The sequence below is a fragment of the Natator depressus genome, chromosome 2 (genome assembly GCF_965152275.1).
Source record: "Natator depressus isolate rNatDep1 chromosome 2, rNatDep2.hap1, whole genome shotgun sequence".
Lineage (NCBI taxonomy): Eukaryota > Metazoa > Chordata > Testudines > Cheloniidae > Natator > Natator depressus.
In genome coordinates, this window is record NC_134235.1 from 3050119 (window position 1) to 3076316 (window position 26198).

General features: G+C 63.0%; 2 protein-coding genes across 3 annotated transcripts; one reads left to right on the plus strand and one right to left on the minus strand.

The window, feature by feature from the left end:
* The first annotated feature begins 265 nt into the window (after positions 1 to 265).
* VPS28 (VPS28 subunit of ESCRT-I) lies at positions 266 to 6044 on the plus strand. 2 transcript variants are annotated; one of them, XM_074943680.1, is made up of 10 exons: positions 266 to 402; positions 1025 to 1082; positions 1794 to 1822; positions 2164 to 2201; positions 2615 to 2704; positions 3194 to 3299; positions 3898 to 3999; positions 4591 to 4644; positions 4972 to 5063; positions 5578 to 6044. In XM_074943680.1, the coding sequence occupies exons 2-10, from the start codon at positions 1046 to 1048 to the stop codon at positions 5693 to 5695; spliced, it is 666 nt and encodes a 221-aa protein (XP_074799781.1). In that variant the 5' UTR covers positions 266 to 402; positions 1025 to 1045; the 3' UTR covers positions 5696 to 6044. The 2 variants fall into 2 exon arrangements, with proteins under 2 accessions (XP_074799781.1, XP_074799780.1); XM_074943679.1 differs by lacking the exon at positions 266 to 402 and adding an exon at positions 685 to 808.
* Positions 6045 to 6579: 535 nt separating this feature from the next.
* On the minus strand, positions 6580 to 26153 carry TONSL (tonsoku like, DNA repair protein). Its single transcript, XM_074943678.1, has 26 exons — positions 26105 to 26153; positions 23781 to 23876; positions 20601 to 20743; positions 20126 to 20309; positions 19334 to 19463; positions 18863 to 19034; positions 18591 to 18705; positions 17745 to 17890; positions 17300 to 17452; positions 16854 to 16979; positions 15975 to 16161; positions 15681 to 15745; positions 15373 to 15462; positions 14581 to 14653; positions 14326 to 14489; positions 14050 to 14173; positions 12966 to 13717; positions 12778 to 12872; positions 12266 to 12422; positions 12015 to 12093; positions 11149 to 11450; positions 10494 to 10665; positions 9794 to 9966; positions 9401 to 9474; positions 7978 to 8111; positions 6580 to 7441 (listed from the first exon to the last, which is right to left on the minus strand). Exons 1-26 carry the CDS (start codon positions 26133 to 26135, stop codon positions 7248 to 7250), a joined length of 4131 nt encoding a protein of 1376 aa, XP_074799779.1. The 5' UTR covers positions 26136 to 26153; the 3' UTR covers positions 6580 to 7247.
* Positions 26154 to 26198: the final 45 nt, after the last annotated feature.

A 26198-nucleotide genomic window follows, 5' to 3' on the forward strand; every position in this document is an offset into this window, starting at 1 on the left:
ATAAAATACTATAATGATAAATAATAACTAATAATAAATAATGTGTAATAAGCAGGTCATAAAAACAAATTTTACATTTCCAGGATCACTGCTTTTATAATTTATACTCAGGTAAAGGCGAAAATCCCTGGAAATATTCATTTTTAGGAGGGGAGTCACAAGACTTGACATTTTAGTGAAAGGGATTGACAGTTGATAAAGTTTGGGAACCTCTGTCCTAGGCAGAGGGGCAGCAGGCGGCTCTGCACACAGCCTCCACCTACAGGGACCGCCCCCCAGCTCCCATTGGCCGCAGTTGCCAGACAATAGGAGCTGCGGAGCCGGCACTCGAGGCAGGGGCAGCGCACAGAGCGCCCAGGAGCACCCTGAGCCTGGGACAGACACGTCACCGCTGGCAGGGAGGTGAGGTTCCCCCCAATCCGCCCCCCCCGGCCCGCCTAGAAACCGGCCTTCCAAAGCCGGTCAGACACGCCGGTTTCTAGAGCCCCCCCCGCTTCCCCGCGGCGGCGCCCGGCCACACCAGCGCCAGGGTCCCGTCAGCAGGACCGACCGGGCAGCCTACCCCTCGGCGCTGGCCCCGGCTGCCCTCGAGCCTCGTTCCCGCCCCGCGCGCGCCCCTTTCCCGCTCAAAAAACGGACGCCCGGCCTCGCGCCACACCCCGCCCCCCCGCCGAGCCCCAGGCCGCCGGGCCGAGCCCCGAGCGCCCGATGGGCCGCTAGGCGCGGCGAGTCGAGCGGCCGATGGGCTCCGACGCCATTTTCCCGGAAGCCCGCGAGCGGCCCGCAGCAAGGAGCCCGGCCCCGGCAGGTGGGTCGGGGTGGGGGGCGAAGCAGCTGCGGCGGGGGGGGAAGCAGCTGCGCGTTATCCGTTGTGGGTGCCGGGCCGGGGCTGTCCCCGCCTGGCGCCCCCCCCCCGCGGGGTGTGTCGGGGCCCGGCCGGGGCTGAGCCCCTCGCCGTGGTGTCGGGCCTGGTTGGGCTCGGGCCGGAGCCGCCCCTCGCTAACGCCTCTCTCTGCCCTCCCAGAGCCCCGCCGCCGCCGCCAGGATGTTCCACGGGATCCCCGCCGCTCCGGGCCTGGGAGGTGAGTCCGGCCCCGGCCCCGCTCCTGGGCCCGCCCCGGGGCTGCGCGGCCCCCGGGCGCGCTGCGGGCGGCCCCGGGTCTCCCTGGCCAGGCCACGTGCCCGCTGGCCCCGGACCCGTGGCCGCTGGCCCGGCGCCCCCCGAGCGGGCTGGGGTCGGGCGGGCGGGAGCTGCCTCGCCGGCGCCGCGTGTCCGCGCTCGGCCGGGCGCCGCGGGTTCAGGGTTGCGCGCCGCGGCCGGGGGGACAAGGCGCAATGCGGGTCAGCGATTAGGAGCAGGTGCCTGACTCTCGGGGGAGTCCAGCTCTGGATCAGGCGCCCCGGGGAGGCTGTGGGATCCCCATCACTGGAGATTTCTCAGAGCGGGCTGGCCAGACCCCTGTCAGGGATGGTCTCGGTCCTGTCTCAGCGCAGGGGGCTGGATTTGGTGACCTCTCGAGGTCCCTTGCAGCTCTGAATCTCTGTGAGTCTCCCCTGGGGGGCTGTTCCTGGCTGGGAGCAATGGGCGGTGGCCAGCAGGCGCTCTCAGCCGGCCTTCGCTGTCCTGGAGCTGGTTGTGGGGTTCTCGGGTAGCAGTCGCCCAGTAGCTCGCGGGCTGAGGAGCTGCCGCGCTGGGCCTTCGTAACACAGGGTGACCAGGGAGAAGTTTCATTGTGGGAATCGCTGGAAAGCCCTTGGGCCTACTGCGGTTCACGGGTTTCCCTCTCTTTCAGCCCCAGGGAATAAGCCGGAACTGTACGAGGTGAGTAGCGCTTCGGTCCTGTTCCCCTCCTTGCTCCGCCTCTGGCACTGGAGGCAGAAAGACCTTCCAGCGTAAGCTGGGTTTGTGCTCTGCAAATGGATGCGCGCCCCTCCATCCTGGGGCATCCAGGGACCCCACGCTCCTGAGGACACAGGCAGCCCCTAATCTCCATCCCAGTAGGGGTTCTTCTGGAGCCCGTCTCCTCTGCCCCTTGGAGAGGATGCAGGAGGTTCCACGTCTGTCAGCTGTGTCCCCGTCCCCCCGCCCCCAGTCTGTGCGCGTGGGTTTCGGTTCAGAGGCTGTGATGCCTGATGTGCTGTGTGTGTCTGCTGTCGTTGCAGGAGGTGAAGCTGTATAAGAATGCACGGGAACGAGAAAAGTGAGTCCATCCCGAGCGGAATGGGTTTCCTGTGGGTCCCATGTACGCAGTTCTGTGTTGCCGTGTGTGTACCGGGAGTTCAAGCTGCTGGCTGCAGTGAGGTCCTTGCTCTGAAGATGCTGGAGCTGACGGTGCAGGGAGCTCTCTATTCTGGTGTCCTGCCCCTGCCAAGCCAGAAAAGACCTGAGAGCCCTTTTGTCTTGTCTCTGCCACTGGCCAGCGCAGGCTGCGTCCCAGGGAGAAGGAGTAGGTGGAAATGTCATCTCTGGAAAAAGCAAGTGGTCGCCCTTGGCCCTGAAATGCTAGAGCCTTTGTGCCGTTCCTGGGGGCGTGGGAGGGGGTGTATCGCAGAGGGTGTGAGTGGGGGATCCGCGGGCTGTGCGCCCTCACAGGCTTCTGCCCTCTGGTTTCAGGTACGATAACATGGCTGAGCTGTTTGCAGTGGTGAAGACGATGCAGGCTCTGGAGAAAGCTTACATCAAGGACTGCGTCTCTCCCAACGAGTGAGTCCGGGCTCTGCTCTTATTTCCAGCCTGGACTCTCGTGGGGCGGCGGGGAGCCAAGCTGACAGGATTCCTCAGCAGGGATGTCTCCCATTACTGAGTGGAGCAGAGTGATTTCTGCTCCCCAAGACCCTGCAGACACACTGGGGAGCGGACGTTTCCTCCTTGTGGGGAGGGGGCTCAGAAAATCATCAAAACAGCCAATTAGGTCCCCTTGCCTCACCCCTCCCACCGCGCCCCCCCCCGCCCCTCCCTCCACACACACTTCCTGGGGCCAGGCAGTGTTGTTCCATCCAGAGCGGGCCTCCAGCCTCAGGCCTTGGGGCTCCACCCCTGCCCCGGGGACTGTTACGCGGGTGAACTCATCTTCCCCTAAGGAAGTTGCTTGCTTATTTTATGTACTCAGCCTCGGTGATCCCCTCCTGCTTGGCATCAGCAGCTCCGGCTGTTAGCAGCTCTTCTTACTCCATATCCTCTTCCCTGCCCCAGGTACACTGCAGCCTGCTCCCGGCTCCTGGTCCAGTACAAAGCTGCCTTCAAACAGGTGCAGGGTTCCGAGATCGGCTCCATCGATGAATTCTGCCGCAAGTTCCGGGTGAGTTAAGTTCTCCGGCACTCCAGCTTGGGGAGGCACTGAGACAGGAATCTCAGGGGAACCCTTAGAGTGGGGGGGCTGTGGTCCTAGATGTACCACTGCTGACTGGGTTAGACTCCGCTCCCCAGAGGGGGAAGAGAGAAATCCTACATAGATTTGTTTATTCCAAGGGCAGAAGGGACCAGTGTGACCATCCCATCTGACCTCCTGTGTAAAACAGGCCAGAGACCTGCCCCCAAGTCATTCCCAAAGCAGAGCTGTTAGAAACACAGCCCGTCTGGATTTAAAAACTGTCAGTGATGGAGAATCCACCATGACCTGGGGAAAATTGTTCCAGTGGTGAGTTACTCTCAGCTGTTCGCCAGGGTTACAGAGAGAGGCTCCTGGCCCTGGGGCAGTGAGTTCACCCCCTCCCCCCCAGCTTACCGGCCCAGGCCTGCACTCTCCTCCCCCACCCCCGGGTTAGAACATGAGCGTGGAACCCCCGTCCCGTGCTTGGAAGCATTCTCAGGGAAATGTTGCTTTTTTGGGGGTTTTATCCCTGTTGCCCTGCGCTGAGCTTCCCCGGGGCTCGCTGTGACTGACCCGTCTCCTGCAGCTTGACTGCCCACTGGCCATGGAGAGGATCAAGGAGGATCGGCCAATCACCATCAAGGATGACAAAGGCAACCTGAACCGCTGCATTGCTGACATCGTCTCCGTACGTTCCTGCCCATGGCGAGGGGCTGCGTGTGTTGTAATCCCTGTACCCAGTGCTTCTGGGACTCTGCCCGCGGGGCTGGCCAGCACTGTGTGTCTAGACCGGCCGATTCTCAAGGGCATGGGTGGCGGGTGAAGCTTTCCCTTGGGGAAGCTAACCCCCTGCTCCGCCTCTTATGGCCAAGGCCACATCTCCACTCATTGCTCTCAGCTCCCTGGACTGGGGGGCTGAGAGCTTGGCCTCTCCACCCCCGTGGCCCACCTAGAGCTTTGAGCCCCTCCCCTGTTCCACCCCTTCCACCCGCAGCCCTGTCCTGGTCCATCTCTCCCTCCCCCCACCCCCTGTGGGGACAGGGAGCGAGAGTTCCTCCAGCCCCGGGGCCATGGCTGGGGGGATTTTTCCAGGGGCCCCAAAACCACTATTGTCCCCCTCCCGCTCCACCGTGGCGGTGAGAGGTTTGGGGAGATTTAGCCTCCATTACGCACTGCCCAACCCAGGGGGCTGTCCTAGGAGGGCTGGGGTTGTCAGGTGCTGTTCCCCTACTTCCCTGGGGTTCCAGGCCTTTACTGAGGTGTCTCTTCTCTCTTCCAGCTTTTCATCACGGTGATGGATAAACTGCGCCTGGAGATCCGAGCTATGGATGAGGTGAGATTGGGGGAGACAGCCAGGCTGAGTCCCTGAGAACTCTGCCTGGAGCCTGCGCCCCGGTTGGCTTCCCAAGGCATCTCCTCCTTGGCCCAGGAGAGGGAAGCCTGTAGGACGATGGGCTATGACTTTGTGCCATGCTAATTGCCATGGGAAGGGGGCGTGGAGGCTTCCTTACTGGGATCAGCACTTGGCTGTGTGGAGAGATTCCTGCATGGAGTGAGGTGTGGAGGGAGGATTCTTCCCGCCCCATAGGGTGGGGTTATCCCAGCCAGTCCTGGGGTGTGGGGCAGGAAAGGCTCAGGCTGTATGTGTTTGTGCCCCCAGATCCAGCCGGACCTGCGGGAGCTGATGGAGACAATGAACCGCATGAGCCACCTGCCCCCTGACTTCGAGGGGCGACAGAAAGTGAACCAGTGGTGAGTATGGCTCTCTGGGGGCCCCTCCTCTGTCGCTATCTCTGCTTGCTCAAGCAGGCAGGCAGAGGGGATGCCAGAGGCCTGGGCCTGCCTTGCCCCCCAGTGGGTCTTATGCAGAACTGAGAGGGCTGTTCCACCCACCGGGCTGAGGAGGGCTGCTTTGCAGGCAGGCCTGTTGGCAGAGTGCCTTTGGCACTCCCTTTGCTGGGGGAGGTCAGGGCAACCCTGGGGTGGAGGCTTGTGGTAAGATGATCTTTGGCACCAACCTGCCATGTTTCTGATCAGGGGCTGTTTATCATCCTGCCCAGCTAGGGGTTGGGCAGGGGCTGGAGGAGCCCCAGGTTGATCCTGGCTCTCCCCTAGGTCAGCGCTGTAGAGGGATGAGTCTGTTTTATTCCCTGCCCTTCTCCCACTCCTGCTAGTGCAGCCCAGTCCCCTTGTTAAGAGCTTTCTTCCTGCCCTGGAGTGGGAGGAGTCTCAGGGCTGGACCCTCCCCCTGACTCTTCCCTGGCAGGCTGCAGACGCTGAGTGGGATGTCTGCCTCGGATGAGCTGGATGACTCCCAAGTGCGCCAGATGCTGTTTGATTTGGAATCAGCCTACAACGCCTTCAACCGCTTCCTGCACTCCTGAGCCTGGACCAGTGCCCCCCTGGACTGTGTCTCCAGCTGCCCACCTCCTGGGAGCCCCTCCCCATGTATAGCGCTCAGGCGGGGACCGCTGGGCTCCATTCCACTGCCCTGCTGTAGGGCACACTCATGGGTGGTGTGGAGTTTGCCATGCTGTCCTCCCTTCCCCCCACCCTTGGGAGGGGCGTTGGCTGTAGCTATCCTAGCATTAGCCCTTGGGGCGGGGTCTGTGTGAACAGCCTTACTCTAGCCGGAGCCCACCTGGCCCTTGCTGCAGCTGGGCTGTGGGGCGGCCCTGTGAGCAGGGGCGGAGACTTGTACAAACCTGCACTAATAAAGGCCCTTACACTGCAGCTCATGTGTGGTGTGGTGCTGGGCTCGGGGGCAGGAGGCATAGCTGGTGCACAGCTGACTCGGGACCAGACAGGTCAGATGTCCAAAGCACTCCCAGGCACTAAGCTGGGCAGAGGCAGGGCTGGCTCCTGTTCTCCTTTCCTGTCTGCAGGGAGAGGGAGAACCCTGGCCATCCTCAGAGGGTGCTGCTCTGGCAGTAGATAAAGCAGCTGGTCTCGTGGAGGGGGGGAGAGCTACACCCACGTCTGTGTCACAGCTTGTGGGGAGAGTTGTGAGAAGAGCAGCCAAGGCCAGAGCTGGTGGAATGCAGCACTTTATTTACCATGGTTAACCGGGGCCACGAGCAGCAAGCCCTGTGCTCCCAGGAAAAGCACCCGACAGTCAATAAATAACCTGTAATGTCTGAACTAGCCCGAGTGGCCACTGGAAGGGTGGGGCCAGAACCCCTACAGCCTGGGGAGGATGTGAATACCTCCCCCTGCAGGACTGGATTACAGAAAGATTAGAGGACAAATAAAATACCCCCCCCCCCCCAACCCACTCTGAGTCAGGCTCCCAGGGCAATGGAGCGGGGGGACCCTTCTGCCCCAGGGCCTCAGTCACCTTCAGAACTTGCTCCAGGGCAGTTGCTGTGCCAGGAAAACACAAGCCACCCCCAGGTATGGCAGTGCTGGGACTGTAAGTAATCTCTCGAGCAGCGCACTAGGAATTCCCACCATCGCTCTGTGAGCAGTGCGGGCCAGGTAACTCGCTGCCTCCTTTGGCCACAGCAGAGGCTGTCGATCCAGAGCTGAGCAATCCCCATGGTGTGGACAGTTCTGGAGGGAGTTCCACGGATCACAGCATCTGGCATCCTGCCTCCTTTGGATAAGATAGTACCAACACTCCCTTCTCACCTTGCAGAGGTGCCAGGCAGGGCAAAGCTAAAGGGCCCCAAGCACCTGGAGATGGCAGGATAAGCACCAGCAGCCAGGGCCCTGCACCCTCTCCCCATGGGCCAGGGCTGAGTGCAGAACAGCTGCTGGCACAGGCCAGCCAGTGCTTGCGTCCTCTTATCGCCAGACGCCCCCTCTGCCAATGGCCACTGCCTCCCAGGAGGACCGACCTCCAGAGTGCCCCCTAGCGGTGCAGTTCCAGGGATGGCTGAGGATGGAGTCAAGCAGGCCCCGAGGGATCTATACAGCAGTAGGAGACAGGTCCCGTCACACGCTCTTGCAGAACAGCTTGTGGTGCCGAGTGACTGCGCACAGAGAGGTGCCCGCGGGGCCATGCCAGGACTCGCCCACGCCCCGCTGGTCGCTCCTGCTCAGCTGCTGGCTGCAGAGTCGCAACTCGCGCACGTTGGCAGAGACCCGGGCCCACGTGGTGCTGTCCAGTGGGCCTCGCACGCTGCAGCCTGCGGGAAGGAAAGAGGCCATTGTGCCAGCGTAGGGAATGCGGGACCCAGGGAAAGGGATGTCAGGCTGGGTGATCCCCATGGTCCCTTTCTGAGCTCTGCCCGTGCCCTTTATCAGCTGCAGCCCTCAGCTATTCCAGTCCTGGACCCCCCCAGCTCAGCTGCTGTGTCTGTCTGACCTGCTCCCCTTTGCGCACCACCAAGAGAGGAGTACCTGGGCCACACCAGCTGGTGGCTCTGCCATCCCCCAGGGCTCAGCCAGGTCACTCCCCGGCTGCTGGGTGCTCTGGGAATCCCCCAGGTAGGCAGGGAGATGTGGCACTTGTGACCTAGGCTGGCTCTAGAGCTAACTCCACCCCACCCCAGTCCTGGTGCTCGCAGCCCCCTGCCCAGGGTCAGTCTCATGACAGGCCCAGCAGGGACTGCATTTCTCCCCCTGCCCCAGCACTTCTCTTAGGGCCAGGGACTGGGAAGAAGGACCCTTCACTAGACCCCCCCCAGTGACCTGGGGATCTCCAAGCCCTTTTCACCCTCACCTGCCAGGCTGAGGGAGCGGAGCCCCTGGTTCCTCTCCCCCAGGGCTGACAGCAGCATCCGCAAGCCCACAATGGTGATCCCAGGGTTTGCAGACAAATCCAGTGAGACTAAAGGTGGACACACCAGGAGGCACCTGGAACCAAGAGGGAAGAATTGAGTCAAACAGCACCCGGCCTCACTCTTCCCACCCACAATCTTAGAATATCAGGGTTGGAAGAGACCTCAGGAGGTCGTCTAGTCTAAACCCCTTCTTAAAGCAGGACCAACCCCAACTAAATCATCCTAGCCAGGGCTTTGTCAAGCCTGACCTTAAAAGCCTCTAAGGATGGAGATTCCACCACCTCCCTAGGTAACACATTCCAGTGCTTCACCACCCTCCTAGTGAAAAAGTTTTGCCTAATATCCAATCTAGACCTTCCCCCACTGCAACTTGAGACCATTTCTTCTTGTTCTGTCATCTGCCACCACTGAGAACAGCCGAGCTCCATCCTCTTTGGAACCCCCCCCTTCAGGTAGTTGAAAGCAGCTATCAAATCCCCCCTCATTCTTCTCTTCCGCAGACTAAACAATCCCAGTTCCCTCAGCCTCTCCTCATAAGTCATGTGTTCCAGTTCCCCTGATCATTTTTGTTGCCCTCCGCTGGACTCTCTAATTTGTCCACATCCTTTCTGTAGTGGGGGGCCCAGAACTGGACGCAGTACTCCAGATGTGGCCTCACCAGTGCTGAATAGAGGGGAATAATCACGTCCCTTGATCTGCTGGCAATGCTCCTACTAATGCAGCCCAATATGCCGTTAGCCTTCTTGGCAACAAGGGCACGCTGCTGACTCATATCCAGCTTCTCATCCACTGTAATCCCCAGGTCCTTTTCTGCAGAACTGCTGCTTAGCCAGTTGGTCCCTAGTCTGTAGCAGTGCCTGGGATTCTTCCATCCTAAGTGCAGGACTCTGCACTTGTCCTTGTGGAACCTCATCAGATTTCTTTTGGCCCAATCCTCTAATTTGTCTAGGTCCCTCTGTATCCTATCCCTACCCTCCAGCGTATCTACCTCTCCTCCCAGTTTAATGTCATCTGTGAACTTGCTGAGGGTGCAATCCACGCCATCCTCCAGATCATTAATGAAAATGTTGAACACAACCGGCCCCAGGACCGAGCTCTGGGGCACTCCACTTGATACCGGCTGCCAAATAGACATCGAACAAAGCATTACTATACAGCAGCCCCGCCCACTCTTGGCCCCCATCACCAAGGGATGGGCCCGGCCGGAGGAGATCCGGGGGGTCACTTCCAGGTAGGACCCAGCAGGATGAAGTTCAGGCTCTCAGTTCAGCTCCACATCACAGCCCCTCACAGTCAGCAGCACACCCATCTGCCCCCGCCCAACAAACCCCCAGGCCCAGAGACTCCAGCACTGCCCTTTACCTGGCCAGCTCCTCGACAGCCTCGTCACTCAGGTGGTTCCCAGACACAGTCAGGTGGGTGAGAGCACATCCCTCCTGGAAGGGAACAGAGGGGAACTGATCCCAAAGCCACACCCCAGCTGAACGGGGCAGGGGCCAAACCCTTCTTTCAAGCAAGGGCCTGGAGCCGCTGAACGCCTGAGATTCCTCAGAGAACCTGGGAGAAGCAGAACCAGGAGCACCGGATGGTCATGCTCCCGAGGAAGGACCTTGTCTCTTTGCAGCGCAGGGGCCGAGGTCAGTGGCCGGAGCCATGTTCTTACCATGAGCAATACTCTGGCAATTCCTGGAGCCAGTAAAGGGTTACAGCAGGATTCCCCCCGAGCTGCCCCTGCACCAGCCTGGGGCCCATTACCTTCATCAGGTACCTGACCACCGGATCCATGAGAGGCTCCTCCAGCCGGGCAGCCACCGAGCCGATCTCCAGCTGGCTAAGGGTGGCGCAGGGCAGGCTCCTGAGCAGCAGCTCCAGGCCAGTGGAGCCCAGGGCATTGTGGGACACCGCGAGGGTCTTCAGGTGCACAGCGCCTGGGCCAGGGAGAGACAGCGAGCTAACAGCGAGCCTGCAGCCGCGGGGGCAAGGGAAGGGAGTTGGGGAGCTCGCCTGAGGCCCTGTCCGCAGCTGCGTAACGCAAAACTTATGTACCAGACAGACCAGGACTGGGAGAGAACAGCAGAGCAGGGAGCTGTGGGGCAGGGCTGAGGGGCGTTGGCAGAGGTGGGGGAGCCCAGGGCTGGATCGCGGGGAGCTATGGGGCAGGACTGAGGGGCGTTGGCAGAGGTGGGGGAGCCCAGGGCTGGATCGCGGGGAGCTATGGGGCAGGACTGAGGGGCATCAGCAGAGCTGGACTGGGACTGGACAGTGATCAGGACTGTCTCCATGAGCAGAGCCATACTCGTCCCCCCCAGCTGAGAGCTGTTCACCCTCCCCCCAGTCCCTCTGGGGACTCATAGGGGTCCCTAGCCTAGAGATGCCTCTGCAATCGCGCACAAGGAGGCTAGCAGTGACCTCTGCCATGTGGCCAGTGCCCTTCCCTGCTCAGGGGGACGCGTACCTTTCAGGCCATCGGCCAGCAGGAGGCGGTGGTGCTGCAGGAAAGCCCCAGTGAAGCCGCAGGCTTGCAGTCGGAGCGTGGTCAGGACGGGGCAGGCCTGAACCAGGCAGGCCAGCGCCTGGGAGCTGCCGTCTCCCAGGGGGTTCAGGCTGAGATCCAACTCTTCCAGGCTCTGGCAGGATGGGGGGCAGGAGTCAGCGCTGCTGGGTGGACAGGGGGGTCACCCCCAACCCTCTGGGGTCTGCCCCGCACACCCAGTGCCATCAGACGGGCAGGGGGCTGCACCAACCTGATGGTGAGGGGCACAGGGGGAGAAGCGACAGTGGGAGCAGAGCCCCCCGGATGTGGGCCTCCTTCCCTAAGTGACCCCAGTGCCTCCCCGCCAGGGCCCTAGGGGCAGACTCCCCGGCAGCAGGAGGGACGCAGTTTCCCCTTCCCTAGATCCAGGGCCTGCAGGACCAGTGCAGCACCTGGTACTGATCAGGGCAGCCCTGGAGCTCAGGGAGGGCAGCTTGGGGGTCCCCAGCCCCTGCTTGTGGCTCTAGGGCTCAGGCATGAGGCCAGGGCCTCTTCCACACCTGGGCTGGATGCACCACGCGCTCCCTGCCCAGTCTTGGGGCAGGGGAGAGGATGCTGGACATGCTCCCAGCCCTACCTGAAAGGCCGTCTGGGCGGGCAGCCCTGCTGCCAGTGTGCGGAGCCCCTCGGCCCCAAGCTGGTTGGCTGACAGGTCGAGGAGGGTCAGGCTGGGCATAGTGCCCAGCGTGGCCAGCAGCTCAGCGGCCAGGCCATTGGCCAGGCCGTTCCCAGCCAGCCGCAGCTGCCGGATGGAGGTCTGCAGCTTGAGGGCACGCAGGAGTGGGGCGAGGTGGGGCTGGCGCAGCGAGAGGCCACAGGCGCTGAACGAGGGGCCTGACTCCTGCAGCTCCATGATCTTCAGCAGCAGCTGGTGCTCGCCTGCAACGCGGAGACAGGGCAGGTGAGGGCAGGTCGCCCCAGGCCCACTGGGGCACTGGAGGACCCGAACTGCTGCTGAGGGTCCTTGACAGCTGGAGGCTGGAGCCACAGCCAGGGGGAGAGCGCCCCCAGCGCTGCACAGGGGTCGGCCACGACTGATGGCCCCTCGGGCCGAGCCCAGCTCCCCGGGGCTCCAGAGCACCGAGTGTTCTTCAGTAGGTTCTGAACTGGCCTTTCTCTGGCACGTCGCACGGCCATGGGGCTGGAGATCTGCCTCCAACCCCCTTCCACAGCCAGAGCCAGAGGCCCAGAGACTGAGGGACTTGCCCAAGACCCCACAGGGAGGCTGTTGCAGAGCAGGGTCCCAATCCCAGGCTGGCGCCCTGACCCCAGGACTGTCCTTCCCACTCTACCCCCCAGAATGTGATCCCACACACGGGGAAGGGAGTGCTCTGACCGCCCCAGGGCCCTACAAAACCCAGCAAGACCTGGATCCCTCTGTGCCCGATGGTTCCAGCGCCCACCCAGAGCATGGCCAGCAAGGTCCCCAAGGCAGCCTCTTACCCACGGCCAGGCTGCGACAGGCCTTCCTGTACCGGTCGGCGAGCGGGGGCAGGTCCCAGGACTGCACCTCTGCAAACACCTGCAAGGGAGAGGAGAGTCCCATTGGCACAGGATGGGCACTGAACCCAAGCATCCGGACGCCCAGACGCCACGGTGACGAGCCCCACTACGACCCCCTCGGCATCCTGCGGGGGAGCTACGTGGGCTCGACCCAGGAGGTGCCCACGCTGGCTCGGACGCCCCCCACTCACCTCCTCGTTGCTCTGCAGCACGTCCACGATGAGGTCCTGGGGCGCCAGCAGAGCCCCCTCCTTCTTGAGGGTGAGCTGCGGCAGCAGGCCACACGTCTGGTAATGGCGCTGGGCCGCCTGCTCTGCCAGCCACGCCACCGGGCGGCTCTCGCTGCTGCTGCAAGGGACGGGAGGGGCTGAGGCGGAGCGCCCCCTACAGGCCACCGGTCTCCTCAGCCGGAACTAGGCCCCGCAGGCACCACCCCGCCCCGCTCCCCAGTGGCTGTGAGGGGGATCACATCCTACTCAGGTGTTACCCCGAGCACCTGACCCCCTTGGCCAACCCCTCGCCCAGGGGGATGGGCCCCAGCAGCTGCCTAGGAGCCAGACCCCTTGGAGGGTGCTGCTAATGCTGCTTCACACTTGACCTGCAGGGGGCAGGACTCCACCCGCCCCCCTGCCCCAGGAGGCCTGGGGTGGAGGTCCAGGGGCTCTGGGCCACACCGGGAGGAAGGCCACGAGCCGGCTCTCACCTGTGGGGCACGGGGATAAGGAAGACGTTGTCCTGGACCCGGACACGCACTCGAATGGGGGGCGGCCGAGCGGGAGCTGCAGACAGCGAAGGGAGCTGGGGACAGGAGAGTGGAGTCAAGGCACACAGGACACCCCAAGGGTACCCCACGCCCTCCTCACTGTGAGCCCGACACCCCAAGCGCCTCACCTCCGGGGCCTCTCCACTGCCTCTCAGGCCATTGGCTCGGCTGCTGTCCGCGGGCCTCAGGCTGGCAGGGGTGGCGGCGGTCTCTGGGGCCCCCAGGGCGCAGCCTCCGCGGGATCGGCCCAGCACTGTTCTGTCCACAATCTGGGTGAGGCGGCTCTGCCGGGCCCTCCTCCTTTGAGGGGGGGCCCCGCCGTCGCTCTCGGGCCCTGTGGCGTCTCCAGAGTCCGAGCCCGACTCCCCCTGGCCCCAGCGGCTCCTCTTGCGGGGCTCGCGGCTGGCCCTCAGGTCATCCTCCAGCCAGTCGTCCCCCACGTACTTGTCTGCTGGGATCAGGGCCGGCCTCGCAGGGGTCTCAGACGGCACCGGCTCTGTGCCCAGGCAGGACTGGGCACTGCCTACGCTACGGATGGCTGCTTCATACTCCGCCTGGCCACCACCACGGGTGGGCAGCTCAGGCTCCTCCTGCACCAGGAACCCCGGCGTCCGGCAATCCTCCCTCTGGCCCAGGAGCCGCTGCCTCTTCTTGACGGGCCGGAGTGGGGTCATGCAGTCGTCCTGCTCGGCCCTGCGCTCTGACCCCTTCCCACCATGCTGACTGGGGAGCCCGCAGGGCGCAGGGGGCTCCTTGGAGGGGCCCCCGCTCCGGGGCTGTGGCGCCGGAGCAGAGGGGCGCAGCGTTAGAGGCTCCGAGAGCTCAGCATCAAACAGCTGGCTCTGCAGAATGTCCCAGGGGGGCGGGGCTGCATCAGGTGCTGTGGGGGCGACAAGAGACCCCGTGAGCTGGGCCCATGGCCCCCAGATCCAGGGCCAAACACCCCGAGAGCAAGGGGCTGCGGACCACAGCGGGGAGACGGGGAGGGGGAAAGGCAGCCCCTGGTACCAGGCTAGACGCGCTTCCCAGGACGACAGGGGCAGGGGACTCCAGCCCGCCCCCTGCCAGTGGGTCTGGGAGCTGCACTGAGGGCTCAGCAGAGAAGCCGGGGCACCAGGTGAAAATGAAAGAGCAAGCCAGAGCCGGGGCCCACCCAATGCTGCCCCCTTGGAGACACCCCTCAGCTTTACTCCCCGACCAGACTGGCCTCACCTCGCCCTGCCACGGCCTCCCTGAGCAGCCGCTCCATGGCTCGGCAGCGCCGGCGTGTCTCCTGGTCCAGGTCCTTGCCGTACATCCTCACCCACTCCTGGAGGGTGCCCAGCGGGCTCAGGCCCTGCGCGGGGCGAGACATAGGCCATGGGTACCACTGCAGGCAGGGCCTCAGGGCGAGACTGCTGCCAGCCTGGCCCCAGGAGCCAGGGCACTGCCCCCACACATATACCCTGCAGCTAGGCGGGGTGTGCCCAGCCCAGCCCCTGCCCTCACCTTGGCGTTCCTCAGCACCGCCGACGCACCCCTCTGGAGCAGCAGCTCCGCCACCTCGAAGTGGCCGCAGTTGAGGGCGTCGTGCAGGGGGGTGATCCCCTCACAGCCCGGCCCCCCGGGGTCATCGATGGAGGCGCCACGCTCCAGCAGCAGCCGGACGATCTCTGGGCACAGGAGCCAGCAGTTAGTGCCAGGCAGCGGTGACACGGCCCCTCTGGCTCCCTGCCCCAGACTTCACTGCCCCCCCTCACTCACCCAGGTGCCCATGGTTGCAGGCCTCATGCAGGGGGGTCCAGCCACAGTAATCCCGCGGGTTCAGAGGGTGACCCTGACACCAGGAAGGAAGAGACATGAAAACAGGCATGGGGGTTACACTTAGGCCGGAAGTCCTGATGGGGAGAGCTGTGAAACCCCTTCCCCCCAATTCACCTGCCCACCCCCCGGGACCACCCACCAACCCCAGCGGGATCCCTTCAGCCCTTGCTAAAACGTGCCCACTGCTGGTGTGGAGAGAGAAAGTAAGGAAGTGTTATTTACTCCTTCTCATAACACAAGAACAAGGGGTCATCAAATGAAATGAATAGGTAGCAGGTTTAAAACAAGAAAGTATTTTTTCACGCAACGCACTGTCAACCTGTGGAACTCCTTGCCAGAGGATGTTGTGAAGGCCAAGACTATAACGGGGTTCAAAAGGGAGCTAGATAGATTCATGGAGGATAGGTCCGTCAGTGGCTAGTAGCCAGGATGGGCAGGGATGGTGTCCCTAGCCTCTGTTTGCCAGAAGCTGGGAACGGGCGACAGGGGATGGATCACTTGATGATTCTGTTCATTCCCTCTGGGGCCCCTGGCACTGGCCCCTTTCAGAGGACAGGATCCTGGGCTAGATGGACCTTGGGTCTGACCCAGTACGGCCGTTCTTATGTTCTGATGAAGGGGCTCTGCAGGGCCAGCCAGCTCCCCAGCCACCTGCACCACCCCAGAAGCCGCGGGGCGACAGGGAAGGGGCCTGCTGGGGCCGGTGCCTGAGAGCCGGGGACCGTCTCCTACCTGCTCCAGGAAGAACTGGACCCGGCGCAGGTTCCCATCGATGCAAGCTCGGTGCAGCGGGGTCTCGCCTCGGTCGTTCCGCCGGTTCCACTGAAGGGGCATGGGGGGTGAGGGAAGCACCAGGATCAGAACTGCCCAGGGGGCCCCAGATCAGATCCCCATATCAGATTCCCATTATCGCCAACCTCCACGCAGCCCCGCCCCCACCCGCAATCCAGCCCTGGCCTGGGATGAGCCCTGCAGGGTCTCAGCCTGGCCCCCGATTAGTCTCCTGGGGTGAGAACGCTGCGCCCAGGCCCCGGCCTCACCTTGGTGATCCTGCGCCGGCCGGGCACGCTCTTGTTGTAGCCGTCCAGGTCGTCTTCCTCCCCATCTGGAACACACAGGCCCGGGTGAGGTACCGCCGCGCTGGGTGCGGGGAGGGCCGGAGCCGGGGGAGCTGGCTACAATACAGCCCCCCACCCTGCAGACACGGGGCCCCACATGCCAGGCAAGGCACATACGGGGCTACAGCCCCACCCACCACATTCCCGCCCCGCTCACTTGTCAGGACTCGACTCCAGGAACCCCCCTGCCCCCTCTCCCCTCCCCCGCCCACTCACCGCTCTCAGACAGCTCCAGGTCGCTCTCTTCCAGGGGCTCGCTGTTCTCCAGCTCCTCCTCGTCACTGTCCCCGGCTGCGCTCCAGCCCTGCGAGCGGCACAGGCTCTGCAGCCTGGCAAGCGTGTCGGGGGCCTCGGGGCACCCCCATTTCTGCTGAATGGGGTGAAGGTGCCGCAAGATTTGCCGCTGGGGGACGAAGGGAGATGGGCTGATCACCCTGCCCCAGAATGGGGGCCAGGGGAGGAGGCAGGAGCCCTGGCTGGGAGCGGGACGCTCCCGGGTCCCCGAGCCCTGGCCTGGCCCAGCTATGGGTGCTGCAGTGAGTGGGGATGAGGAACCGGCCCTCGGGGCAGCTCCCAGACCCCCCAGCCCTGGCCCAGCCCAGCAGACAGGGCTATAGGTGAGGCCGGGGGGACGCTGGCTAGGTGGGGCTCCCCACGAGTCTAGTCCCAGCTGCACTGGCCGCATTTCAGCTCAGGGCCCCAGCACCCCACGTCCTTCCCTCCACCACCACCCCCAGGGCTTCTGCAATGCTGAGTACAGCTGGGTACAGCCTGGGCTCCCGGGCGAAGCGAGAAGCCACATCCCCTGGTAGGTGGGCTAAATGGAGTCTTCCTGGGCAGGTGCCAGCGAGGAGCGGGAGCAGCCAGGAGGGGCTGCATGTTGGGTGGGGGGGAGGGGGCCGGAAAGTGACACATTCAGCAGCAGGCCCCAGCAGTGAGGTCCAGTGGTTAGGACAGGGGACTGGAGGCAGTACTCCTGGGTTTCATTCCCAGCTCAGTCCCCGGCTTGCGGGACCTTGAGAGGGGCGCTGCCAGCTGCAGGCAAGCACCGGAGTCCGCGCTGGGGAGCGGCTCAGAGCCCTTCCCCCCCCTCACCTGCAGCCTGGGCTCCCCGGCCCGCTCCGCACACTGCAGCGCGCTCCGGAAGCAGGACTCCAGCGCCTCGTAGCCTTCGCCGGCCTCCTCCCTGGCCAGGGCGATGTTCAGCCAGGTCTTCCCCTCCTGGGGCGCAGAGACAACGGGTCAGGGGCTGGACTCAGCCCGCCGGCACCAGTCCAGCCCCCCGGCTACTCCCTTGCCTGCCAGAAGCTGAGCTCCGCTGGCAGTGTGCCCACCCGCCATCGCCAGCAGGGGCAGGTAAAGCCCTTTGCCATCCTGGCCCTTCTGCCTGCCCTGCTCTGTGGGGCCCTAGCCAGGCTCTGCCTGCTAGCCAAGCTTCCCCTAACATACCAATGGGGACCCGGGCCCAGCACGACCTGGCCTCCCCCTGTCTGTCTCCATGGGCTGAGGGCTCCGGGCACAGTCCAGGCTGCCCCTCTCACCTCCAGCGGGTTCCCGCGCCGGAGCGCCAGCTCCATCTGGTAGTGCTGCACGGCCCGGCCATGCTCCTTCAGGTCCCCGTAGGTGGCAGCCAGGGAGACGTGGATCACAGCCAGCTCCTGCTCAGGCCTCCGCAGGGTCTCGGCGTAACGCAGCTGCCCAGAGAGACACGGTCTGTAGCGCGCTCTGCCCAGGGGTGCCCAGCCACACAGCCAACCCTGCCCAGGGCCAGCCCGCCCTGCCCCAGGGCTCACTCCCCCGGCTCGTACACCCCACGCCCCATGCGTGCATCTAGAGCGGCTGGCAGGGCCCCTCTCCAGACCAGCACCCTGGAAGTGGCTAGGAGGAAGGGGGAGCCCCTTATCCATGCAGGGTGTCCGCCGGCACAGGCCCCACAGCCTAGGGGCAAGCTTGTCCTGCCCCCTGCCCGAGCAGCCCCTGACTCACCTGCCTTTCGTAGAACTCCACAGCCCGGCGATAGTCCCCGTGCTTGGAGAACAGGTCCCCCAGCTGCTCGCACAGGCCCAGGGCTGCCTGCAGGTCGCCGGGCACGGCCTCCTCCAGGGCCTCCTGCAGACGGCTCACCGTCAGGGCTGCAAGAGAGGCCGGCAGCGTGAGCAGCATGCGCCAGGGACTCAGGGCGCCAGGCCTGGGCAGGCCTCCCGGCAGCTCTCACCCCCTAGGGGTGCAGGGCAGGCAGGGGATCCGCAAGGTCCCCCTCACCCAACCTAGCCCGCAGGCTTATGGGACACCGGCCATCCTCTGGGCAGCTGCTGAGCTTCCTTCCCAGACCCACCTGGGCTGGCTCTGGGTTCAGTCACAGAAAGCAGGTGCCCCATGGTGACATGGGGGGGCCACATCAGGGACTTACCAGGAGCCCTGGAGGCCACCCCCTGGGAGGAAGAGCCTGTGCCAGCCTCGAACCCTGCACCCCAGCAGCTGCAACTCCTCTCCTTGGGCGTGCATGTGGGGAGGGGGTTGGTGCTGGGGGCACTGCTCCATGGGCCACAAGCCACAGAAGGGGATTTGGAGGGGAGGGGGCTGGGACAGGCCAGGTACTGACAGCCAGGCGGTCCAGATGAGAATCTCCTCTGGGGCTGAGCCCCCAGAGCCACAGGGTTCCCTGCCCTAGTCAGTCTCGCAAAGTTCAGTGCTGAGCCCTGGGGAGCAGACACCCCAGCCTCCCCCAGGGGATCCCCCCAGGCCGGTGCAGAGACTGGATCCCCCCCACCCAATCCCCGCAGCCCGGCCCTGAGCTCCATGTTTCAGGGAGCTTGGCTCTGGCGCGCTCACCATATCGCAGGCTCCTGCGGATGCTCTCGCGCTGCTGGGGCTGCTGCGAGCCCAGCACGTAGGCCTTCTTCAGCGAGCGCCTGGCGGCCACAAAGTCCCCCAGGCTGAGGAGCACCTGCAAGGCACCGGGGCACCAGGCTCAGAGAAGGGGAGGGCAGATGAGCCCCCAGGGAGCTACAATTGCTCACAGCCACCCCAGGAGAAAGCGCACCCCCCGCTGGTGTGGGGGGGAGGAGCTGCCCCTTTGCCTCCCAGCAGCTGGTGACACTCACCTGGGCGATGCTGGCGCAGCACTCGCTCTCCATGCACTTCTCCTTCATGGTGTGGGCGCAGTCCCGCGCCCGCTCCAGGCAGCGCATGGCCTTGGAGTACTGCCCCTCCCGCAGGTGGATGTTGCCCAGGTTGAAGTAGGCCCTGTACAGGTCTTCGTAGAGGCGAGTCTGCCTGGAGGGAGGGCGGGGTCATGGCCAGGGACGACTCAGGGTCACGCCCCCCCCCCCATACACACATACCCGGCCCGCCACACCCCTTAGCCCCAGCAATCGGCGGGCTCCCCCTCATCCAACAGCCACACGCAGCAACGGAGGGTGGGCCAGGGCTTTGGGCTGAATCCTGGGGAAACGTGCAAGCTCTTTCCCCAGGAAAGGGGCCTCCCAGCATGCCCCAGGAAAGGGGCCTTTGGTGGGGCTGCAGAGACCTCTCCTCTCCCCCCCGCCCCCCCGAGAAAGGGGCCAGGGCCTTACTCCGAGATGAAGATGCTCTTCTTGATGTAGCAGTTGCACTTGGCCTGGTCCTTCATGCTGTCATAGACCAAGCCCAGGTTGAGATAAAGCCGGGCCCTCATCTCGCTCAGCTCCCGCTGCGGCACCATCCCTGGGACACCCAGAGCCAGCCCGTTACCCAGCTGGCTCCGGACGTCCCTGCTCCTCACCCACCCAGATCTGCCAGGCAGGAGCTCCAGGGCCCAGAGGGCCAGGAACAGCACGATTGCCACAAAGAGCCAGGCTGAATGCCAGGAAACATAGTCCTGTGGCTGACTGGATCCGCCGGGGGAATCATCTCCCAAGGGAAGGGGTGGGAGCGCCGGGACAGTCTAGGGCACAGTCCTGCCTGACCCCTGGCGTAGAGGTCAGATAGGGCTGCAAGTCCCCTAAGTGCCCCTATATATCCCACAATCCCTCGTTGTCAAACAGGCACCAGGAACAGCTGGCACCTTGGGCCTGGCCTGCAGATTCCAGCCGGAGCCCTGCAAACCGGCACAAGGAGATTGGCAGGCCAAACGAAAGCCCGAGGCTCTGTCCCTTTGTGCCTCAGGGAGCAGATGGAACTCAGGGACCGGGAAGATCCCAGCTCTGGTGCGGGGACAATGGGTGAAGTGTGGGTACTGGGATTGCCCAGCCAGGCTGTCACAGGGGAACCCGACTGGCATTTCCTCCCGTGGCCGCTCCAATCACCAGCTGGCAGCCCTTCCGCACCCCCCTGCCCCGGCTCTGTGCCCCGCAGCTCCCAGCCCCGCATGCCCACCAGGCCCTCACCTTCCAGCTTCTCCTCCAGGATGGCCAGGCTCTTCATGAAGGCCTGCTCCGCCTCCCGCAGTGCCTCGCCCGCCTGGCCGCTCTCAGCCACGAACATGTAGGTGCGGCCTATGGTGGCCCAGGCCCTCTGCTGCTCGGTGTGGTCGGACAGGGCGCGGGCCAGCTCCAGGTGCTGGCGCTGGTGCTGAGGGGGCAGGACTGTGAGCGGGTTTCAGCGGAGACCCCCAAGCCGTGGGGATCCAGGCTGGCTCTGAGCTGGGCTCTCCGGGGCTGACAGCTCAGAGGTTACCACCACGTGCCCCAGTGTTCCCCTTTAAACCTCTGCAGTTATTCTCCCCCCTCATCCCCGCCCCGCTGCACCCTCACCACCCCCACACTGCAGTCTTCAGGGGGCTGAACTCCGGGTAATCAGCCTCCACCCCCATTCCCTGGAGAGTCCCGATCCCCACGGCCGATCAGCTCCCCACCCTCCTACCTTCAGTGCAGCTTCGTAGTTCTCCAGCTCGGCCAGGCGTTCCCCAATCTTCCGGTGGGCCACGGCACAGCCAAGAACGTCCTCCACGCTCTCCAGGAGCCGCAGCTCCTGCCGGTGCTCCTCCAGCGCTTCCCGGTAGCGCCCTGCCGGGAGCAGAGAAAGGAGGCGGGGTGAGGGGGAAGCGAACCTGCTGCCCAAGGCGGGTGGGGCAGCACCTGCTTCATTAGCCACGGCACTAACCGGAGACACACTAACCCCGGCCCCGGATGAGAGCCAATTTGAAGTGTACTCAGCATTGGGGATGCAAGTGTACTCTCAGGGCTCCGATGCTCCGATCTGAAGTGTACTCAGCATTGGGGATGTGAGAGCAGATGACCCTCGTCACCTCTGAATTTCTAGCTATGGGAAACGCAGCAGATCTAATACACGTGGACGGCAGGAAAGTGTTAGACACGGTGCCACATGAGAAATTAGTTTAATTAGAGAAGATGGGGCTCAGCCCAAGGACTGGAAGGTGAAGGGAACTGGCTTCAGGGGAAAAGGCAACAGATTGTGCTGAAAGGAGAATGACCAGATTGCAGGAAGGCTCCAAGCGGAGCTCCTCAAGGATCAGTCTTGGGCCCAATTTTAGTCTGGATTTTTATTAATGACCATGGTACAAAAAGCAGAAGCAGGCGAATGGAATTGGCTGATGATATGAAGTCGGGTGGGATGGTCGTTCTGGAGGAGGATCGGAATATTAGAGAGGAAGATCTAGATGGTCTTGAAGACTGGAGTAGAAGAAATGGGATGAAATTCAGTTGTACAAAGGACAAGGTCATGGACTTAAGGTCTAATCATAAGAATTTCTGCTCCAAGCTGGGGGCTCATCAGCCAGAGGCGACAGAAGAGGAGAGAGACCTGGGTCTGTGGGTTGCTCACAGGGTGACTAGGAGCCACCAATATGAGGCAGCCATGAATCAGGCAAATGCGATCCTAGGCTGTCTCAGGCAAGGTCTCTCCAGTAGAGAGAGGGGAGCGTTCATGCCACTGTACAAAGCACTGGGAAGGGCGGATCTGGAATACTGAGTATAATTTCACGGCCACGAAAGGTGAATTCAAACTGGGCAAGGGGCAGAGAAGAGCGACTCGGCTTGTCAGGGGAACGCAGGGCCTGGCTCAGGAGAGACGACTGGAAGAGCCTGGCTTGGTTAGCGTGGCACAAAGGCGGCTGCGAGGGGATCTCCTTACTCTCTGGTAACACGCCGGGCAGGTAAACCCAGGGAGGGGGAAGAGCTAGGGAAGCTAAAGGACAATGCTGGCCTGAGAACAAATGGCCATGAATAAATTCAGGCGGGCAGTGAAGGGGAGGGAGGTTCTGGAACTACCTCCCACCAGGAGTTGTGGGGGACAAACAACTTTGTTAGGTTTGAGAGCAAGCTAGGCAAAATTATGAGTGTGATTGTATGAGGGGGCTGTTTGTGATGACGGGGGCAGGGCTTGGTAGCTCTGGGGACCCTTCCAGTTTCTGTCTTATGTTCCTAATGCTCATGCTTCAGGGTCTCCGATGGTGATCTGCAGGGGACAGGAAGGGATTTTTATCCACCCCCCAACGTATTCGGGGGGGGGGGGTGTTGGGGCTCTCTCCTCGTCATAGATTCCAAGGCCAGTAGGGACCAGTGTGACCATACAGGCTGACCCCCTGTGTAACACAGGCTAGAGCCCTGCCCCCAAGTCATTCCCAGAGCAGAGCAGTGGTGGAGAATCCGGCACACCCCTTGGGGAATTGGTCCAGTGGTTAATGACCCTCACTGTCAAAAACGTGCACCTTATTTCCAGGCTGAATGTGTCCAGCTTCAACACCCAGCCACTGGATCCCATTAGACCTTCCTCTGTGAGACTGAAGAGCCTGGTATTAAATACGTGCCCCCATGTAAGTACTTATCAACTGATCAAGTCGCCCCTTAACTGTCACGTTAAGCCAATGAATAGAGCTCCTTGAGTCTCGTGCTACAAGGTTGGGCTGCCTTGCTCACATGCTCCGGGTCTGACTGATCGCCACACGTGGGTCAGAAAGGAATTTCCCCCCCAATCACAATGGCAGGGACATTGTGGGGTTTCCACCTTCTTCTGGAGGGCGTGGGTCACTTGCCAGGATTATATGGGCCATGGTACTGCTTGGCCCCTCCTGTTCTCTGCCCATACCAGCCTAGCCTCCTGTGGTGCACTGGCCTTGTTTCGGTTGTTGGGGTCAGCGGGCAGGTGCCGGTGGCCAGATGAGATAATGTGCTTGTCCCTCCTGGCCTTACACTGACTTTCCGCTGGGCTCCAGCAATGCGGCACACCTGGGCACGAAGCCTTCAGCACGTAGGAATCTCTAGCAAGTACAGAACGCTGCAGCATCTCCTCAGTGCCACAGGCTCCCACCAGCACTTCACGGCCGTCCTCCGCTGGCTTCCTGGACAACAGAGCCCAGCTCAGCGTCTCAGCCCTGATCTTCGAGGTGCTCCATGACCTGGGCCCAGTGCACCCAAACGAGCCTAAAGCTCCAGGATGGAGAGCGTGGTCGCCAACCCCGCTCCTCCGGCACCACCAGCAGGGGGAAGTTCAGCTGTGCGGCAGACACAGGGCTGGTCCCAGCCTCTGGACTTAACTCCCCAGGAACCAAGGGCCATCCCAGCGCCAGGCGCCCTCCTCTGCCCGGCCTCCACGAACATAACCAGAGCAGTGGGGACAAAAAACAGCCTAGAGAACTTCACAGTGACTAACTTTGGAATGATGGCCCTGACGTGGGGCGATCGCACATCCTGCTACAGGACACTGTGGTCCCCACGGGGGACAGACGGAATCCCCTCTGCCCACGCTGCACCACACCACCCACCTTTCCACCTTCTCCTGCGGCAGCATGCACCGGCAGCGCTAGACAGGGCATCAGACGGGCCAGCGACCTGCTTCAGGGTGAGAGGGGCCGACCCCGATCCTAGCGCAGAGATCCCATCTCACCCCTGGCCTGTGCATGTGACACTCGCGGGGCCGGGGGTGGGGGGTGGGGAATGGCGCAAAAGCAGGGCCCCAATACCTACACAGGCAAAGGACTCTCCAGGTCCCATCTCCCACAAAGTCAGCCTCAGCCACCAGAGACAGACAGGAGCGAGCCGGCTACCCTCACCCACCAGGAGCAGGGCCCTGGGACCCACTCACCATGTCTAGCCAAGATCTCCCCAAGCTGGTTACAAATGACAGCTTCCTCCTTCAGGTTCCCACTCCTCTGGGCCTTGTCTTTCGCCTTCTGGAGCTCTTTGGGGCAGCAGGAGAAAAACCATCAGCGACCAGTCACGCCCCTGCAGCCTGTTAGCACCAAATCCCTCTGGCGCAGTCACTGGCCACCTAACTAGGCACCAAAGGAGCGCCCAGCACAGGGCAGCAAATCACCATGGACAAGTTTTCCTATGACCCCCAACCTGTCTGCACACTCCCTGCAGGTGGGGAAGCACCATCAGCCCCTGGGGGCTGAGTCCCAGAGAAGGATGGACAGGACGTGCCCAGGGTAGCCCAGCAAGTTGGTGTCAGGACCAGGAGCTGAGCCCAGGTTCTGTCAGTGCATCCTTCCCACTCAGAGCCCGGGGCCCCCTCCGGCCCAGCCAACCCCTCCAGAGCTAAGGGCAGGGCCCCCAGGCTAGTCCCAGGGGGTGAACTCCTGTGACCCCGCTCCTAGGCCCTGTTCTGCCCTCTCACATCTGGCTCCTCCATCAGTCCCAGCTACACCCCTGTGCCAGTCACAAGAATCCCAAATCCACCAGGGCTCCCCCCACCCTAGGAGACCACCCATCTCCACCCCTCCCCCAGCCTGTTCCACTCACTGCCCCATCCAGGACCTAGGGGTTACAGTGGACGAGAAGCTGGATATGAGTCAACAGTGTGCCCTTGTTGCCAAGAAGGCCAATGGCATTTTGGGATGTATAAGTAGGGGCATTGGCAGCAGATCGAGGGACGTGATCGTTCCCCTCTATTCAGCACTGGTGAGGCCTCATCTGGAGTACTGTGTCCAGTTTTGGGCCCCACACTACAAGAAGGATGTGGAAAAATTGGAGACAGTCCAGCGAAGGGCAACAAAAATGATTAGGGGACTGGAACACATGACTTATGAGGAGAGGCTGAGAGAACTGGGAGGTTTAGGTTGGATATGAGGAAAAACTTTTTCCGTAGGAGGATGGTGAAGCACTGGAATGGGTTCCCTAGGGAGGTGGTGGAATCTCCATCCATAGAAGTTTTTAAGGTCAGGCTTGACAAAGTCCTGGCTGGGATGATTTAGTTGGGGATTGGTCCTGCTTTGAGGAGGGGGTTGAACTAGAACCTCCTGAGGTCCCTTCCAACCCTGAGATTCTATGATATTAGGGGCTTTGTCTTACGTAGGCAACTATGGACCCCAACCCTAAATCCCACCACCCAAAATACTGCCCCAGCCCAAGAGCCCAGTTCAATGATCCCATCTCCAAATACCTGACACCCTCCCCTATCCCACTCCCCACCCAGCTCCAATCCCCAGCCCAAGGGCCCAGCTCAATGAGTCCACCCCCACATTCTCTCCTGCCCCACCCGCTGCCCCAGCCCACACAACCCCACCTCACCCCGCTCCAATTCCCCTGTCCCAAGTAACCCAGCCTCACACGTCCCCACTCCCTACAATCTCCCCCCACCCCACACACCCCGATTCCTCCCTGCATGAGCCACCACCCCTACCGCCTCCCGCCCCCATGCCACCCATCCCACACACCACTGCCCCACAGCTCAGATTCCCCCGCTGCAAGCACCCCAACCCCACACATCCCCACCACACACCCCTCTGATACCACACACTGCCGCACCCCCTCAGATGCACACCCGGCCCAGCCCACTCACTCCACACCCGGCCCCAGCCCCACACATCCCCACCACCCCAACCCCCTCAGATCCCCACCTGTCCCATCCCATTCACCCCCCCAGCCCCAAGTACCCCAGCCCCACACATCCCCACCACCCCAACCCCCTCAGATCCCCACCTGTCCCATCCCATTCACCCCCCCAGCCCCCCACATACCCCAATTCCCCCCTGCCCCACCCACTGCTCACCCCACCCCCACCAATCCCCCCTCCCCAAGTACCCCAGCCCCACACATCCCCGCCCCACCGATACCACCCACCGCCCCACCCCCTCAGATCCACACCCGGCCCGGCCCACTCACTCCCCATCCCCCTGCCCCACACATCCCCACCCACTGCCCCACCACACCCCCTGCGATCCCTCCACCCCAACCCCCTCAGATCCCCACCTGTCCCATGCCATTCACCCCCCCAGCCCCCGACCCCCCCACACCCCGATTCCCCCCCGCCCCACCCACTGCTCACCCCACCCCACCCCCACCAATCCCCCCTCCCCAAGTACCCCAGCCCCACACATCCCCGCCCCACCGATACCACCCACCCACCGCCCCAGATCCCGGTCCGGTCCGGCCCGGCCCGGCCCGATCCCCCGCCTCCGCACTCACGGCGGATCTCCCGGCTCCGCTCCCCGCTCATCCCCCCGCTTCGCCGCCAGCTCCCGCCCCGCCGCGTTGGGTTCGTACCGAGCCCGCCCCCCGC